The sequence below is a fragment of the Symphalangus syndactylus genome, chromosome 14 (genome assembly GCF_028878055.3).
Source record: "Symphalangus syndactylus isolate Jambi chromosome 14, NHGRI_mSymSyn1-v2.1_pri, whole genome shotgun sequence".
Classification (NCBI taxonomy): Eukaryota; Metazoa; Chordata; class Mammalia; order Primates; family Hylobatidae; genus Symphalangus; species Symphalangus syndactylus.
The window spans coordinates 54,864,135-54,880,532 of NC_072436.2; the positions used below are offsets into that span (position 1 = coordinate 54,864,135).

A 16,398-nucleotide genomic window follows, 5' to 3' on the forward strand; every position below is an offset into this window, starting at 1 on the left:
TCTGTTATAGAACTTGTTTATTTCAGTGGAAAATTACAGCTCTGCTCTTCTTGTTGGAAGTGATTTCTGAACACAGAAATATTCTGAACACAGCCAGAACATTCCTAGCACCTTGCATATATCCTAGAAGATAGAAACAAAGAACCGGTAGCCAGCCCAAGGGGAGGGCTGTTGGTAGCGGGAGGAAAGCCAGGCAGCATGGGCTAATTAGTCTCCTGGGGCTGGAAGTTCTGGGAAAATGTCACTCAGGTGATTTGTGGGTCCTGGGTGGAGTTTCCACTCATGGTCTATTGTAGGCTTTAGGTTTGGATCCTGGGTGGGAAGGATGGAAGAGCTGGCATTGCTGGTGTTTAGTGAAGTGATAATATTGAATATTTTAATGGGAGGATACAGCTGAAGTTGAGGTTTGATCCAGCTCATGGCCAAATAGTGCTAGAGAGAAAGGACAACAGTTAGCCTGGGGTGGCAAACTGAAGACGCTGTCCCCAGAGTCATCCCGAGACCACCTTTGTCCTTGCCCCCATGGCTGCCACTCACCGGAGCTGAATAGATAAAGTTGAACAGCATAAGTGCTATAATCGATATGACCATAAAGGCTATGAGTTTGAAGCGATAGCGTTTCCAGAAAATATAGCAGAAGTTTTGAACTGGTGACTGCAACCACATGAAAGAGGTGTTGGTGCGTCTGTCCAGGAGCCAGGGAGATGTCAGAGAATGGCAGGGAGAACGTTCAGGTCAAGTAATCTGATGCAAAGAGCTTTCTTTTTTAAAAAAGCAACTACTGGGCCAGGTGCAGTGGCTCACGCCTGTAATCCCAGCACTTTGGGAGGCCGAGGTGAGTGGATCACCTGAGGTCAGGAGTTTGAGACCAGCCTGGCCAACATGGTGAAACCACATCTCTACTAAAAATACAAAAGTTAGCCAGGCGTGGTGGCGGGCCCCTATAATCCCAGCTACTCAGGAGGCTGAGGCAGGAGAATCGCTTGAACCCAGGAGGCAGAGGTTGCAGTGAGCAGAGATTGTGCCACCACACACTCCAGCCTGGGTGACAGAGTGAGACAATTACCTCAAAAAAAAAAAACAAAAAAACACAACTTTTGCTTACCCCAACCCTCACCCCAGCTCTGTTCTTTGCTGATTATAACTGAGCACAGAGCTGCGGGGTGGGAGGTAATTACCACCTCTCCATGGTAGGCCCACTGGTCACCACCCCATACACACTGAGGAGCAAGAAAGATCTGGTACTTTTGCCCCTTACAGGGGAGGATGAAGTGTAGGGTACTGGTTGGGTTCCGACTGGCCTCGCCCAGCTGGCTTGATTAAGGCTTCCTTCTCTGACAGAATCTCCAGGCTCATCTTCACCTTGCCCTAGGAACACCATGGGTGAGGGGGAGGCTGAGTTCAGACAGCAGGAGCCGGGTAGTTTTAGGACCTCCTCCCGGGATCAAGAAAGGAAAGGGGATTTAGCCAGGTCCCTAGATGTCTGTTAGAGCCAGGACATGTGGCATAGCAGCCCTAATCAGTAGACACTTTCCCCAGCTCCTACCGACAAGCGCCATTTGCCACCATCGAGGACCTGGCAAGGCCACCAGCCAGTCACAGTCTTCTTCTTAAAGAGGGAGAAGTGCTTGTATTGGAGGAAATAGGGCCACTTGGGGTCGGCGTCCATCATCCTGATGGAGCACTGCTTGGCGTGCCGAGCCGGGAGGGGCATGTCAGACAAATCCAGCTCCAGGACCCCTGAGCCCAGAAAAATGACATCAGCAAGAAGGAGCTCCCTGTCCTGTGGTCACAAGCCCTATGTCAGGACCTCACCTAGGAAGTCGTCGGGGGAGAAGATGTCATTGTCCCAGACCTGGATGATGAGTCGGGCTGGGAACTTCATGGACGTGGCATCCAGGCTCCATATATAATCCTGGGGGAATGGCGGAAGGGCGTGTTACTGGCCTGTCTCCTGGACGTTTCCCTTGAACCCCTCAGTGGCCCTCCACCCAGCAGTGATAGACCATCAAGGAAGAGGGTTTCCACCTGAGGACATGTTTCTGATGTTCTGGGACAGATTGCAAGCCTCTGGAGGGGTGGGGGGAGGAGCTCCAGGAGCCTGAGTCTGTTTGTGTGTGGCCTGTTGCCCCTCACGCCCCAGGCCTGTTACCTTCTGGCTCTGGACACACATGCGCTCCGCCGCCAGGTAGTCCATGGTAAAGATGAACCGCCAGTTGAAGTCGGCCTCCCCAGTCAGCGAGTGGTAGTGGATATCTGTCTTCTGCATGTCCTTCTCCAGCCCGTATAACCACCTGGGGCCAGAGTCCTGTCACCTGTGGCTCATGTGCCTTGTCCCCATCCCCCAGCTGGAACCCCATGGGAAGGGCTGCCCAGCCGACGCCAGGCAGAGCTGGAAGTGGAGAGGTGTCCCATTCAGGACTGGGCCATGCCAGCAGGATGACAGAACTGGGGAACTGAGGGGCTCTGCCAGAGCCTGACTCCTCTTCCTTACCCTTTGATGTAGATGTCGCTTGTCTTCTCTCTACTTAAATTGTCATCCACCAGGTCCACATTGGCAGTCTTCCAGATGATGCAGCGCAGCTCATACCTGCGGCCACTGTGCTCTGAGGCTTTGCTGAGGAGGAGCTCCCCAGCTGCAGCCTCGGTGAGGGCAGAGAGGCCTGGGAGGCTGCCCTGTGTGTTCTTGCTCAGTGTGGGGAATTCAGGGGAAGAAAGCTCCCAGTAGAGCTTCCTCTCTTCCCAGTAGAGAAACGAATTACTGCAGCTCAGTACCTGAGGACAGTGGTGCCCTGCACTGGGAGGAGGCTAAACTGAAATGCAGCAATTGGGAAGTGGGCTGTCACTCACCTTTTAGGCCTTCTGGGGTTGATGTTGACTTGGGGGCCAGGAGGCCCCAGCTTCTTGGGGAAGATGTCCACCCACATTTGCACCTTTCCCTAGAGCCGGGATACATTGGCTGGTTGGGGGTTGCTAGCCTCTGTTCTCAGCAGGCTGGCCTGGGGTTCCCTGTCCCAGGTTCTGAGGTCTGTTGAGGTTGTGTTCCCAACACCGAGGGGTGGGGTACAGAGATATCTGTGAGGCCGCAGGCAACCACCCACCAGCTTCCCCCTTTCTTTTGGCTGAGAGAGTATTGCAGGGAGATTGGGACACGGTAGCTTTGGGGCTGATGGCATGGTGCTGGGATTCCACTTACGACAGGTCTAGAGGGTGAATGCCACTGCCTAGGTCATGCTAGATGGCCTGTCTGGACGGGGCTCCAGATCGGGGTTGGGGCTTCATTTATCAAGCAGCTTGGTGTTGCTTGATAGCCTCGAGTATGAGGAAACTAGATACCAGTCCAGATTTTCAGGTCGTTTTATGTTATGAACTACAACCTAAGGGTATTAAACTAGCCACACATACAGAGGAAAGAAGGTAAAGGATGAAAAGGAGGAGAAAAGGAAAGAAAAAGGGCAGAACTGCCAACATTGAAGAATACACAAATACGTTCTGCCTTTCAGACTACCTGACCTAATTATATTCTTTTGAAGTTGACCCATTTGAGAAAACAGGTTTAATGAGAATGGTTTTTTATTTGTTTTTTGAAACAGAGTTTCCCTCTGTCACTAGGCTGCAGTGCAGTGGGGCATGATAGCTCACTGCAGCCTCTGCCTCTCAGGCTCAAGCGATTCTCGTGCCTCAGCCTCCTGAGTAGCTGGGATTACAGGCACCCACCACTATGCCCAGCTAATTTTTGTATTTTTAGTAAAGAGGTTTTGCCATGTTGGCCAGGGTGGTCTCAAACTCCTGGCCTCAAGTGATCTGCCCGCCTCGGCCTCCCACAGGCCGGGATTGCAGGCGTGAGCCACCGCACCTGGCCAGAGAATGGTTTTTTAAAAATCTTGCTCAGCAGCGGACTTTCTGTCTGGAATGTGGTATGAGCTTGAGAAGTTTAGAGAATGAGATGAGCCATTATGGTGGCTGCAGAGTGAATGATAATTAGGTGCCTTTGGGGATTTTTATTTCTGTTTGGGGTTATTTGCTGTGGAGAAGACACAGCCTGCAATTAACAGCGAGAACCCGCGTTGTCATGTCTGCACTGTCTGACCTGAGCGCCACCTTCCCACCCCTCGGGAGACACTTAAGGCAATGGAGACATTGACTGGTAGGGCTCCCTAGTGCCTCCCACAGCTGGTGCATGGCCTCTGTTTCTTGTAGATGACCCTTCCAGCTCTGAAATTCTCCATTCTAAGTGACACCACCAGAACTTCTTGCTTATTAACGTGCACAGCATGCTTGTCTTCTGTGCATGTACATTACCAAATGTTTGGCCTGTCCTTCCCCTCTCGTGGACTATGTCCTGGGTGGACAGGCATCTCTGTCTCCTGATCTAGTTCCTCCCATAGGAGCCAGGAGTGGCCTCTCCAGTCTCATACCTGGTCGATGCCTGGCTGGCTGTCACTGTACAGTGTGCGGGTCTCCACGTGCTCAGGTACCAGCCCCTGGGTGTGCAGAAGGTACAGTGCAAGGCGTTCCTTCTTGGGTCCCAAACCGTGAACAGTAGGGGTTTTGGGCTCTGGATTGGAGGGGGATGGAAGGAGGGGATTGCGAGGTCGTTAGCCTTCCTATCTCCTAGGTAGGCTCTTGCCCTCCCCACCGCAGCCTGGGTAGGAGTGAAGGGGAAAGGGGTGGGCTGCCCTCTGGCTCCAGGGAGCTCTTTTCTTGTCCTCCCCTTTCTCCCCCGAGTCTGCAGCTCTTCCATTCTGGAGCCTCACAGCTTCCAGTGGCCTGTGTCTGTGCTTTCTGCTAGTGTTCTGTGCTGCTCACCAAAGCTTTGCAGCTTGAACTTTTTCCCGTTGTAGAAAACAGCATCTTCCTCAGGACTGAACAGAGGTGGAGGTAGCCCTTTCCGCTTGGCATAGCGTTCTAGGAGGTAGCTTGGGGGCATCTGATCCCGCCATCGAAAGGGCCCTGACCTGTGGGGGATGTGAGAGGAGGAGGTCTGGAGGTTTGGGTCCTGAAGAACACCGCTCTGAGCTGCAGGTTGACCATGGGTGGAAGCTTGGGTGGAGACTGGGCAGGTCTGGGCCCTGGTTCCCGCCTAGGATGCAGGCTTCTCCCAAGGGAGCTGTAGGCTCACTTCACCCCACCTGACTCCCTTCCCCCGGACAGGCCCACTCTCACTGGCAGTAGGATTTGGAGAGCCCACAATGAGCTCCAAAGCCAGAGAGGAGTCGGTTTTCAAGGTCGATGACTGTGGTTCCTATCTTATCATCAGGTGAAAATAGGTCGAAGTCATAGAGCTGGATCTCTAGGTCCTTCTCCAGGGGTATATTGCAGGTGAGTTCAAACATCCTAGGGGTGAGGCGTTGGAGACTGAAGAGGATGTGGGCAATGTCTCTGTGCCCACCTCCCTCACCGGTATCTTGGCCCCATAGGCCCCTTGTTTGTTCATGGAGATTGTGGAGAGCAGAGCATGGGGTAGGCTGCCTTCTGCCAATCGCCATCCCCTGGTTATGGTTGAAAATAACTTTGGAAAGGCCCGATGTGGGGCTCTGAGCTCCCCTCCCAGCCAGAGTGAGAGGTGAGGGTAGAACCGGCCCACCCATGCATTTGTCTTCTATCTGTTGAGCACCAGGGCATGTAAGACGCTGTGGTAGGAACTTGGAGGCTGGACATGAGTGCCAGAATTCTGTGCCTTCTCCGGCCGACTTCCAGCGTGGTATGGGTAGGAGTGGAGAAGGGGTCTTGGGGGTTGGGGCAGCTCACGTGCCAAAGATGGGATCCAGAGTGTTGGGCTGGTACATGTCCCGGTTGCCAAGCTCTGTCTTGCCCAGTTTCAGGATCACATAAGGGTCACACTGGGGTCAGATACAAGTGGGGGAAGGATAGGAACTGGGGAGGCCATCCAGGTTTGTCAGGGAGGGTGGGAGGAGGGTGGAAACAAGCCCCTTGCACCACATGGAGCCTATGGGGAGTTGGCATTCTGTGTGTCAGCAGTTGGAGGGGACTCCCAGAGATGGGTTGAGGGGAGCCTTCGGGGCACCTCTGCGGGGCAGGTACTGTTCTTTACCAGGCCATTGTAGTCCTGGGGCTGCAGGTTGATGGCTCGTACCACGTACACCCGCACCAAGCACGGCTGGGGGAAGTCCTCTCTCTCTGGCCAAACCAAGAACTGGAGCGGGGGCTTTGGGGCTTCTGGATTCTCAGGAAAGGGGTAGATGCGGAAAAGGCCCTGGCGGGGGGAGAGTGTTGGGGGCCCAGCCTGGCAGTGCTGGCCAGCTCTGTAAAGCCCTCTGGGAGGTGTCCCAGCCCATGTTCAGGGGAGAGAGGGTTGGGCTGAGGGTAGCAGGGATAGAGGGCCGTGAGGACAGTGGAGGCAGGTACAGAAGGTGTTCAGCAGGGCCCACTATGTTGAAGCAGGGTGTTGGCAAAGGAACCGCAGTCAGTAGGTGAGTTCCCCATCTGTGCTGCTGTGGACTCATTCCACCCCATCTATCCCTTCAGGTTCGGGCTTGTTCTCTGTGGCTTTGCGGCCTTGGGAGGCCAGCATAGGCCAGAGCAGGGAGGGGAAGGGGAGCGCTCCCCAAGTTCCTGTGGAGGCGAATCTCTGCTCCTTCACTCCCAGAATGTTCTTAAGCCCTGCTCCATCTTCACAATGAGCATATAGAGCCAGGGCTTTTATTTGTCTTCTGGGGACAGAAGGTGCACAAGGAGACAGGGGCAGCTAAGCTGGGGTGGACACACACCTTGAACTCCCCTACCACGGGGCTGTCCAACTTGGGTTGCTCCTGGTAGAGTTTGAAGGTCTGGCAGAAGTCCTGCAGGCCCTGGAAGGCTGGCACGGCCTCCAGCTCACAGTCATACACCTGCAGGGGTGTGTGGAACCCTGGCTGGTGGGGACTGTTCCCAGGATTAGGAGATGGAGGGACCATCAGCTCCCAGGTCTTGCTCCAAAGCATCTGGCAGTCAGCGGCCCTGGGGCCAGCACTGTGTGCTTCAGGCAGGGTGGCGGCTGGAGCTGTCTCTGGGAGACAGGGCGGGAACCCTCCCACTTGAGGCTTCCCAGAGGAATCAAGGCTAGCTCTGCTGGCCTCCTCCAGTGGGAGATTTGATTCCATCCCCCTTTCTTCCCTCCTTCAAACCTTGAGGGTGTGGTAGTCTTTGTACTTGTACTTCAGGGACTTGTGCTCATCTGTGGCCCAGAACAGCTTGCTCCACCAGTCCACCTCGTGCTCATACTCATCCTGGCAGAGAAGAGGATCATTCTGGCCTTGGGCAGGGGCAGCCTCCCACCTCCCTGCACTGAATGGGGCTGCTCCTTGTTCCCTGGGGCTGAGCCTTCATCACCTGTGCTTTACTAGACTTGAACCAGAACTTTCTGTAGAGGTAGCCTAGGAACTGAAAAAGGAGAGGGTGAGCAAGGGAAAGCCATAGCTCACTCATGGGCTCTGACTTCAGAGAGGAGAGGGGGGTCGAGGCCAGGGCTTCCCTGGCGCCCTTGCCCTTGCCTTTCACATAGACCTTTTAATTCAGGGGTCTTTAGAAATGGGATCTAGGGAGCAAGAAGGAGGGGACACATAGTTCTTTGTCCTCATTGCCCATAGCTGCAGACTGGATTCTGGAAGGGGCTCAGAAATGCAGAACCTCAAGCCCCACCCTGACCTACTAAGAGTCTGCTTTTGGTGACGATGTCTGGAGGATTCCTGCACATTCAAGTTTGACAAGTGCCACTTTAGAGCAATAGTTGGGGACCCTGAAAGCACATTGGAATCACCTGTGTGGAAGGGGTTGGAAAAAATTTTGATGCCTGGGTCCTACCTCAGCAATTCTGATAGAATAGATCAGTGGCTTAGGCCTCAGGAGTTTTAAAACTCTCAGGTGAGGCTGAGTAACCTCAGCACTTTGGGAGGCCAAGGTGGGAGGATCACTTAGCTAAGGAGTTCAAGACCAGCCTGGGAAACATAGCAAGATCCCTGTCTCTATAATTTTTTTTTTTTTAAGTGGGGGATGGAAGTCTCACTCTGTTGCCTAGGCTGGAGTGCAGTGGTGGGATCTTGGTGCACTGCAACCTCCACCTCTGGGGTTCAAGCGATTCTTGTGCCTCAGCCTCTGGAGTAGCTGGAATTACAGGTATGCACCAGCATGCTCAGCTAATTTTTTTTTGTATTTTTAGTAGAGATGGGGTTTCACCGTGTTGACCAGGCCGGTCTTGAACTTGTGACCTTAAGTAATCTGCCCGCCTCAGCCTCCCAAAGTGCTGGGATTATAGGTGTGAGCCACTGCACCCAGCCAAAGAAAGTTTTTTTTTTAAGATTTAAGGCCAGGCATGGCAGCTCAACGCCTGTAATTGCTACACTTTGGGAGGCCAAGGCAGGTGGATCACCTGAGGTCAAGAGTTCGACACCAGCCTGGCCAACATGATGAAACCCCGTCTCTACTAAAAGTATAAAAAATTAGCCATGCATGGTGGCGTGTGCCTGTAATCCCAGCTACTCAGGAGGCTGAGGCAGGAGAACCGCTTGAACCAGGGAGGCGGAGGTTGCAGTGAGCCGAGATTGCGCCACTGCACTCCAGCCTGGGCAACAAGAGCAAAACTCTGTCTCAAAAAAAAAAAAAAAGATTCAAAAGTTAAAAAAAAACACAAAAACTCTCAGATGATTCTAACGTGCAGTCAGGCTGAGAGACCTACAGAGACCCTACAGGCTGAGGACCCTACAGTGCGAGGTGGGCCTCACAGTTGGGCACGGGTATCCAGACTGTTTAATGGACACCCCTCCTTAGGCCCAAGGGTTACGCCCCGTCAGCAGTGTGGGAGAAGGTGGGCCTGCAGCCCTTACTTACATCCTGGTGGTGCTTCTCAGACAGCGCTGTGCAGAGAGAGCACAGGGACGAGTCTCAGGATGGGGAGAGGGCCGAGGAGGAAGCACCAACCCCACGGGGGAGCAGGGCCTGCCCCACTCCCACTGTGGGCTCGCTTGTGAGGCCTGGGGAAAGGCACGGAGGAAGGGCCATACTTGGAAGCTTTGGGTGCATGTAGTCCTTAGCCCAGGGGTCACAGAAGTAGGGCTGGAGGAAGTCGACGTTGGCCTGGCCCGTCACAGTCTGCTGGCCGAAGGCCCAGTTGTCTACCACCTTCACCACGAGGGGCAGTGCGTAGGCCTCCTCCGTCGGCATGAGCTGCAGCCCCGAGAAGATGTGGGGAGCGTGAGACCCACAGAAGAAGAGGGCTGCCCAGCCCCTGCCCTAGGGCCTCTTACCACTGTGAGGACTAGGACAGACTCGGACTCGGGGAAGTTGGGGTTGGTCTGAAAGTCCCTGATGGGTTCTGTCCTCAGGGACTCTTCCCCGAATTCCACCAGGAGCTGAGGGGAGCTCGCCTTCTTCATGTTCCGAAGGCCCCAGGCCAGGATCTACCAGAACAAAGAAGGAGAGCAGGACAAGGGGCAGGCAGTGCCTCTGTAATGGGGTCCTGGCCAGAGAAGGGGGCTGAGGGGCAATAGCGGTGCAGCAGGAACCTGCAGGGTCAGGGAATGGGGCTGCAGAGGAGCCAGGGTCTGAAGGCGCATAAGGACAGGCTTCCCCGTCCTGTGAGGGATCAATGCTTGTCCTTGGGGCTGGGACGCTGTCCCCCGACCCATGAGGGAGGTGCCCTCTGGCCACTGGCTGCATCCTCCACTGACCTCCATAGCTCGCAGGCATTGCCCCTCCTCACCTGCTGCCTTGTCTAGCCTCATCAGTTCCTGAGGCTGACTGCCTCTGAGGCCCGAAGAAGCAGGAAGTGCCTGGATTTCTCAGGGCCCCTGTGCCATCTAGCTCACTGAGGACCCCAATGGCCATTCAGTGACCTGGCACCCTGCCAGGAAATAGCTGCACCCTGACTTTGGGCCTCCTCGGGGCCCAAAGCAGGAACCAGCCAAGTTGCCTGATCTCAGGGAAGCCTTCAGTCCCAGAGGCCTGACCATCTTGTGCTCTTTGCCACATTTGCGGCAGGGCACACAGGTTCTGAATGAGGACCCTCACGCTACTCTCAGAAGAGAGGTGAGCAACATCCTGGCATTTGCAGGCAGACAGAGCTGGGCCTAAATGGCCCTGTCACTTAGTCCCTGCATCACTGTGCATGGAATGTGTTATCTCTTGGAGCCTCTATTTCCTTCTCTGCAAAGTAGTTCCTACTGCGCAGGGGCAGCGTGAGTCCGACATGTGATCATGCATGCTACAGCCCTTTGCCTACTCCTCACTGCAGAGGTTTGTGGTAAAATGATTTCCAGTGTTACACCAGAACCTCTTCATTTCTCTCCTGTCTCCCTCCACCTCCCAGGTAGTCTTTCTCGGGGTGTGAGCTTTGGATCCAGTAGTCAGGGAGGACCAGCAGAAGGCTGCAGCGCACTTCAGACCACCCCCGCCTGTCCTGCCCACTGTCCGCGTTCCACATCACCAGCACCTCAATGGCCATCCTCTTTATCGTGGGCTGGATGCTCTTGGGGAGTGTGTATGCCCCATTCTTCCAGGGAACGCTTAAGATAGGCAGCTGCTTCTCTCCAAGCTTCTGGGGGAGGGCAGGGAGCATGAGGTCCTCTGGGCTGGTCCTGCTGCCCTCACCCCCACTTCAAGCAGGTCCCTCAGAGGCCTCACCGAGCCCAGAGCCCCATGGGTAGGGGCTGGCAGGGGGACTTAGGGGAGAGGCTGGTCAGGCCAGCGTCACCAAGCCCACAGCTCGGGATCCTGGGCCCCAGGCATTTCCTGACAGGGTGGAGTTGGCCCCCGCTGGCTGGGGGTGGGCTGGGGAGGGGCATTGAGTGCCACACTTCCCAGCCAGGCCCTCTCTCCCAATACCTCAGTCTGGAGGATCAGCTCACAGGATGCCAAGATCTCGCCTTCTTCCTTCCCCAACTCCTTTACAAGGGGGTGCCACCTCATGGGGGGCAGGATCCGGTCCTGGAGATCCAGCCAGACCACTGGGGGCCACATGCTCCGTCCCCACAAGCTCTCCTTGCCCTGGAGGGGGGAAGTTCACAAAGCATGGAGGCCACACTGGCAGGCCCAGCTCTGTCTGGGCTTCTCAAGGCAAGGGCGACAGCTGGCAGGCGAATTTCCATGGTGCTCTCTGCACGTCAGGCCTCATGGGAGCACTTTCCATACATTTTCGTCTAAAATAAATCCCCTCAGCCACTCTGCGAGGTAGGTCCTCTTCCCCGTGCTCTGCCCAGCCCACCTTACCCAGGAGTCACGCTGCCACAGCTCCAGCACCACAAGTGGTGGGCTCTCTTTGGTGTCCTGCGGGTTCTCGTACAGAAGGAGGTGCTGGAAGATGAGTGTCTGGGCCCATGTGGGGCCTGCAGAGCTCCTCAGGGTTTGGGTGCACTGGCTGTGGTTCAGGAAGACCACCCGAATGAAGGGCCCTGGAGGGGTAGAGGAGGAGGTAGCAGTGTCTTGAGCTGGGAAGAGGGGCTTTCCTCTCCTCTGCTGCTGCAGCCACTGGACCCAGTGGGGCCCAGGAGGGTCAGGCAGGGCAGCCACTGAGGCCTCCCAGAGGCCCCCTCAGAGTCAGCTGCAGAGCACCGGGGCCTGTCACCAGAGGCCAGGCATCATCTGGTCCCATCCACGAGTTCTGTGTGCCTCCCAGGGTTGAAGCCTGGGCCTCACAGAGATGGAGGGCAGGGGCTCCTCTGGAGGAGTTCTAGGGACAAGGCCACTTGTGGCTGCCCTTTTTTTTTCTCTCTCTCTCTTTTTTTTTTTTGAGTCAGAGTTTTGCTCTTTCACCCAGGCTGGAGTGCAGTGGCGCATCTCGCCTCACTGCAACCTCTGCCTCCCGGGTTCATGCAGTCCCCCACCTCAGCCTCCCGAATAGCTGGGATTACAGGCGCCCACCACCACACCCCGCTAATTTTTGTATTTTTAGTAGAGACGGGGTTTCACCATGTTGGCCAGGCTGGTCTCGAATTCCTGACCTCGTGATCGGCCCACCTTGGCCTCCCAAAGTGCAGGGATTACAGGTGTGAGCCACCGCGCCCGGCTCTGTGGCTGCCCTTTCATGGCAGCAGCAAGTGGCCTGGCATCAGGGAGTGTCACATGGGCCTCTCGATGTGGGTGGTGAAGCCCAAGGGACACAGCTCCCAGCAGACATCCTTGAAGCCCTGCCACCTACTGTCCCCGCTCCCTACAAACAGCAATAAGGACCAGGCTGGAGCATGTGGCTTGTCTCCTGAAACTTTCGCTGGGGCGTCCTCACAGGACCAAGGACAGGCCCTCCCCACAGGCCCCTCTGCCTCTGTCCAAACACGAGTGACACATGGTTCCCAAGCATACTGCCCTCTCTCTTGCCCTCATGCCCCACCAGTACTGCCAGGCAAGCTCCTCCTTCTTCCATGCCCAGCTAAGTGGCCACCACTGGGATGGAGCCCTCTCAGCTCCCACATCTAATTCCACAGCACTGGGGTCACCCCTCAAGAGCAGCCCTGCCTCATAGTCTTTGTTTTGTGTCTTTTCCCCAAACCAGGACCATGAGCTGCTTGGGAGAGGGGTCTGTGTCTTTGTCACCCTCATCCATGCCTCTGTCTTTACACTGCTGAGCAGCTGACACCAGGACCCAGGGACAAGGCTTGCAGCTGGTGAGGGGCCGACAGGCAGGGGCCCTGGCTGGGACTGCAAGCAGGGCCGCCTTGGCTGCTGCAGGAACATGACCCTGCTGTCCTCCCTGAGGCCTTGTCCTCAGCTAGGGACAAGGCTGCCTGCCACCTACCTTGGAATGTCAGGATCTGATTGGACACCAGGTTCCGGGCCTGGTAGATGTAGCAGAAGAGCTGGTAGTAGTGGGGCTCTGGGGAAAGAGGAGCCATGCCTGTCACCTGCCCCAGGACCCCAGCAGCTCCCTCTGACTGCCCCCACCCCGTCCCCACCCCCTGCCCTCAGGTACTGGCCTCTGGGGCCATTCAAGCAGACACCCACGTCAGCGCTTACTATTGAAGGTGCAGTAGATGAAGGGCAAGTTGGGGGGCCGGGTGTCCTGCCTCTGGGGGTCCCTGAACTGTCTGTCCAGACCCCATGGCCATGTCTTGCTGTTCTCTTCCTTCCCAGCATGGTATTTCAGATCCATAGCCTGTACCCAGGACAGTCTCCCCTGAGGCTCTTGGGTGCTGCTCCTGTTTCCTCTAGCCTAGGCCCAGTCGCCCTCCTCCCTCACACTGCCACCCTCGCAAGCCTGAGGAACAGAGGCCCTTCCTCCGCAATCAGCACCCCAGCCAGGCCAGGCCCTGGCTTCTCTGGGAGGTGGGGTTACAGGCAGGCGTCACCCAGCCTGTGAGGCTTTACCAAGGACCCCTCCAGGAGGAATATGGGCGCGATGCCCTTGTCCTTGTTGGGGGCCAGCCTGCGGCGCCAGCAGCGGCGGCGGAACCGGCTCTGGGGCTGAGGGTTGAGGTGGAACTTGGAGCCGAAGGTGTCATACTCCCAGCCCTCCTCCTCGCCCTTGGCCAGGCCCTGCGGTGGGGAGGAGAGCAGGGTTGTGTTCCTGCAGCAGCCAAGGCGGCCCTGCCCGCAGTCCCAGCCAGGGCCCCCGTCGACCCCTCACCAGCTGCAGGAAGGAGAGGGTCTCCTGCTCGTGGCTCAGCTCCCCATGGTTCCTGAAGCGCACACGCGCCCAGCGCCGGCGGCGGCACGAGTGGTACGTCTTCTCCACCGGGCTCCAGACCTGGGGCAGGCCTGACGGTGGGATCCCCACTCCATACTCCCAGCCTGCAGTGGGGGGACCATGGCCTCTGAGTCCTCAGGTGCCCGCAGGTTGGGAGGCCTGGACAGGCCCGGGAGACAGGCCCTAGAAGGGCATTACTTCCCTCACATCCAGGTCTCTGGCCCTGAGGTGTAGAAAGGAGAGTGTGGCTACACTGTGTCACCTGAGTGGCCTGGGCCCCCCAGCTGCCCAGCTAACAAATGAGGCAGGTGAGGCTCAGGGAAGTCCTATGACTCGCACAAGGCCACATAGCCCATAAGCAGCAAAGCTTGCATCTTGAGCCCGGGCCTTGAGACTTGCAGCCCATCATCATTCCTGCCGTGGAGCTGCTGTGGGTGAATTCAGCCACCATGTGACAGCCTCCTGTTCACCAGCATCTGCCACGCCTTGCTCTGGGCCAGGCTTCAGGACACACTGACGGCCTGTGCTGTCTCAAAAGTGGGGACCATGTGTAAGGAAATGCTGGAGACCCAGCTCTGGAGGCCAGGGGGCCCCAGGAATTTAGGCGTATCCCACTGAGGGCTTGGCTGCTCTGATCCCACCCTGCTGGCTGCCGTGATTTTGAGGCCCTGGTCTCTCCTGATCCCAACCCTGACCAAACGACTGACCCTTACTGTCCACTGCGTGGTTCAGCTCCACCACCCAGTCCTTCTTAAAGTGCCAGCCTTGGGGGCACTTCACGTTCTCCCGGGCCTCCATGGGCTGTCCATTCTGCAGGTGGACAGAGAGGGCGAGCGAGGGGCACATGAGCTGGGAGGAGGCTGCCCTCCCTCCCTCTTCCCACACCTGTGTGCGTGCCTGCTGTGGCTGCAGCAGCCTCCCACTCCGGGCCAGACTGTGCTTGCTACACCTCATACCACCAGAGCCATCACTGAATATGCTCCAAGGACCTGCCTTTCTGCACTGGAAACTGCTCCTCCTCATCGTAAAGGGGAGACTAGCATGCTTTTGAGATCCATTAAACCCACACTACCCAATACAGTAGCCACCAGCCGCCTGGGGCTACTCTAGCTTAAATGAGTTAAAATTCAAAGTTTAGTTCCTTCATCTCACTAGTGCCCCATTTTAAGCGCTCAATAGCCACACGTGCAGATATAGAAGATTTCCATCATCACGGAAAGTTCTACTGGACAGTGCTGGGTTAGCCTACCCCAAGCAGATTCTCTCCTTTGTGGTAAGCAGCACCTTTGAAGGAGGCCTAGGAGGAAACATTGCCTCCCTTTTGTTGTTTCTCAGTCTTATTTAAGGTATTTCTACAAACCCCTCACCCCATCAGTGCTGAGAGAGAGTGCCTGAAGGCTGGCGCGCTCACCCAGGGCCCCACACATAGTGCAGGGCATAGGGCTCAGACCCTTTCCACTGGGACCCCCAGCTTCCAAGGCGCCCCGCCTGGTGGCCTTGCTTGCCCCCCAACCCCTGAGGCAGCTTCGGCCCTGCTCACCACGTCTGTGTTTGGGACGGCGGCAGGCCCCCAGGCGCCTCTGGTGTCACGGCCCTGGTTCTCATATACCTCCTCCAGCACCTGGCTCTTGTTGATGTCTATGTCCAGGAGGAATCTGGGGGTAGAGAGACCCCAAGTTCCCAGCACACCTCCCCGAGCAGCCCCTGGGGCCGTCTTCTGCTGGCCAGGCATTCCCATACCTGGCATCCCCACCTGCTCTGGGCAGGACAGGGCCAGCAGGGCCCGGCACGTAGGACAGGGTGGTGGGCAGGGCCCTTGGCCTGGTGCACCTTGGCTCTCTGGCACCAGGCTTAGGGGCTAGGTACCCATCTTTCTGGGCTGCCGCGGACTGGCCCTCCCAGGTGAAGTGTGCCCTCCAGTGAGGCCTGCCCCCTCTGGCCTTACCTTCTCTGAGGTTCCACTGTCCAGCTGTCCTGCCAGTGCCATCCCAGGGGTGGCTGGAAATTCGTCATGGGGAGGGTCTTGTTCCCCATGACATCTGAGAAGTTGGGGCAGCGATACAGCCCCTGCTGCCCCCACTGGTCTTTATACTTGGCCTGATTCTCGTACTAGGGGAGGGAAGCTTGTCAGGGTGGCCGCCTCCTTCAGCACAAAGTGCGGGGACATGGGCCTTCCCTGGGCCCCCGACTCTGGGCTGCAGGGGCATCCTAAAAATGTGGTAGCCAGGCAAGAAAGGGCCATGTCCCCATTGCACAGGTGAGGGCACTGAGGCTCAGAGGTCAATCCTGCCCTGGATCACTCAGCTGGCAGAGTGGGGTGGATGCTGCATGTGTGGACAGAGATATCATAAGACATCTATGTAGTGCTTGGAGGCGCAGAGGTGGAGAGGGGTCCGGGGTGAAGGGGAGGGAGCAGGGCCTGCGTGCTCAGCAGGGAAAGTGTGGATGAAAAGGCCCAGAGGCAGCAATGGTGGGTGGTGCAGGAGAGCTGGGCTCCCCAGGGTCTGCAGTGAAGAGGGAGCAGGCAGCTGGCATCAAAGGCACCGGCCCAGTCCTCTGGTGCCCGCTGAGCACGCAGGCCCTGCTCCCTGCCCCTCACCCTGAACCCCTCTCCGCCTCTGCACCTCCAAGACCTATGGAACTGGTTAGACATATTATGATGTATCCATCTACACATGCAACTTAGACACTGCAAACATATGTTTTAATTCAGTAAGTTAAAAAGCCTGACACTCAAATCTTATTTCCCCTCTGCTGTTCACGTGGCTTCCTGAGCCATGTCCTTC

The 16,398-nt window shown here is 56.6% G+C and overlaps 1 protein-coding gene across 12 annotated transcripts in view; it reads right to left on the reverse strand.

Annotated features, from left to right (window-relative positions):
• FER1L5 (fer-1 like family member 5) overlaps positions 1–16,398 on the reverse strand; it is a 63,111-nt gene continuing 46,713 nt past the window's right edge. For 4 of the 12 annotated variants that reach the window (XM_055242496.2, XM_055242490.2, XM_055242494.2 and 1 more), the window contains 29 exons: positions 15,558–15,721; positions 15,153–15,267; positions 14,320–14,422; positions 13,553–13,716; positions 13,294–13,461; positions 12,943–13,081; positions 12,725–12,802; positions 11,203–11,384; positions 10,819–10,980; positions 10,427–10,531; positions 9,243–9,395; positions 9,000–9,162; positions 8,827–8,852; positions 7,333–7,383; positions 7,128–7,229; positions 6,732–6,851; positions 6,056–6,217; positions 5,752–5,843; positions 5,167–5,337; positions 4,810–4,958; positions 4,419–4,558; positions 2,851–2,939; positions 2,495–2,590; positions 2,153–2,294; positions 1,816–1,915; positions 1,547–1,740; positions 1,259–1,368; positions 538–685; positions 1–432 (listed from right to left, as the gene is read on the reverse strand). In XM_055242496.2, the coding sequence (XP_055098471.1) occupies positions 208–432; positions 538–685; positions 1,259–1,368; positions 1,547–1,740; positions 1,816–1,915; positions 2,153–2,294; positions 2,495–2,590; positions 2,851–2,939; positions 4,419–4,558; positions 4,810–4,958; positions 5,167–5,337; positions 5,752–5,843; positions 6,056–6,217; positions 6,732–6,851; positions 7,128–7,229; positions 7,333–7,383; positions 8,827–8,852; positions 9,000–9,162; positions 9,243–9,395; positions 10,427–10,531; positions 10,819–10,980; positions 11,203–11,384; positions 12,725–12,802; positions 12,943–13,081; positions 13,294–13,461; positions 13,553–13,716; positions 14,320–14,422; positions 15,153–15,267; positions 15,558–15,721 (3,813 nt within the window). In that variant the 3' untranslated portion in view covers positions 1–207. Of the gene's footprint in view, positions 433–537; positions 686–1,258; positions 1,369–1,546; positions 1,741–1,815; positions 1,916–2,152; positions 2,295–2,494; positions 2,591–2,850; positions 2,960–4,418; positions 4,559–4,809; positions 4,959–5,166; positions 5,338–5,751; positions 5,844–6,055; positions 6,218–6,731; positions 6,852–7,127; positions 7,230–7,332; positions 7,384–8,826; positions 8,853–8,999; positions 9,163–9,242; positions 9,396–10,426; positions 10,532–10,818; positions 10,981–11,202; positions 11,385–12,724; positions 12,803–12,942; positions 13,082–13,293; positions 13,462–13,552; positions 13,717–14,319; positions 14,423–15,152; positions 15,268–15,557; positions 15,722–16,398 lie in introns of those variants that run through there. The other 8 variants (XM_055242491.2, XM_055242492.2, XR_008650859.2 and 5 more) reach the window with 8 other exon arrangements.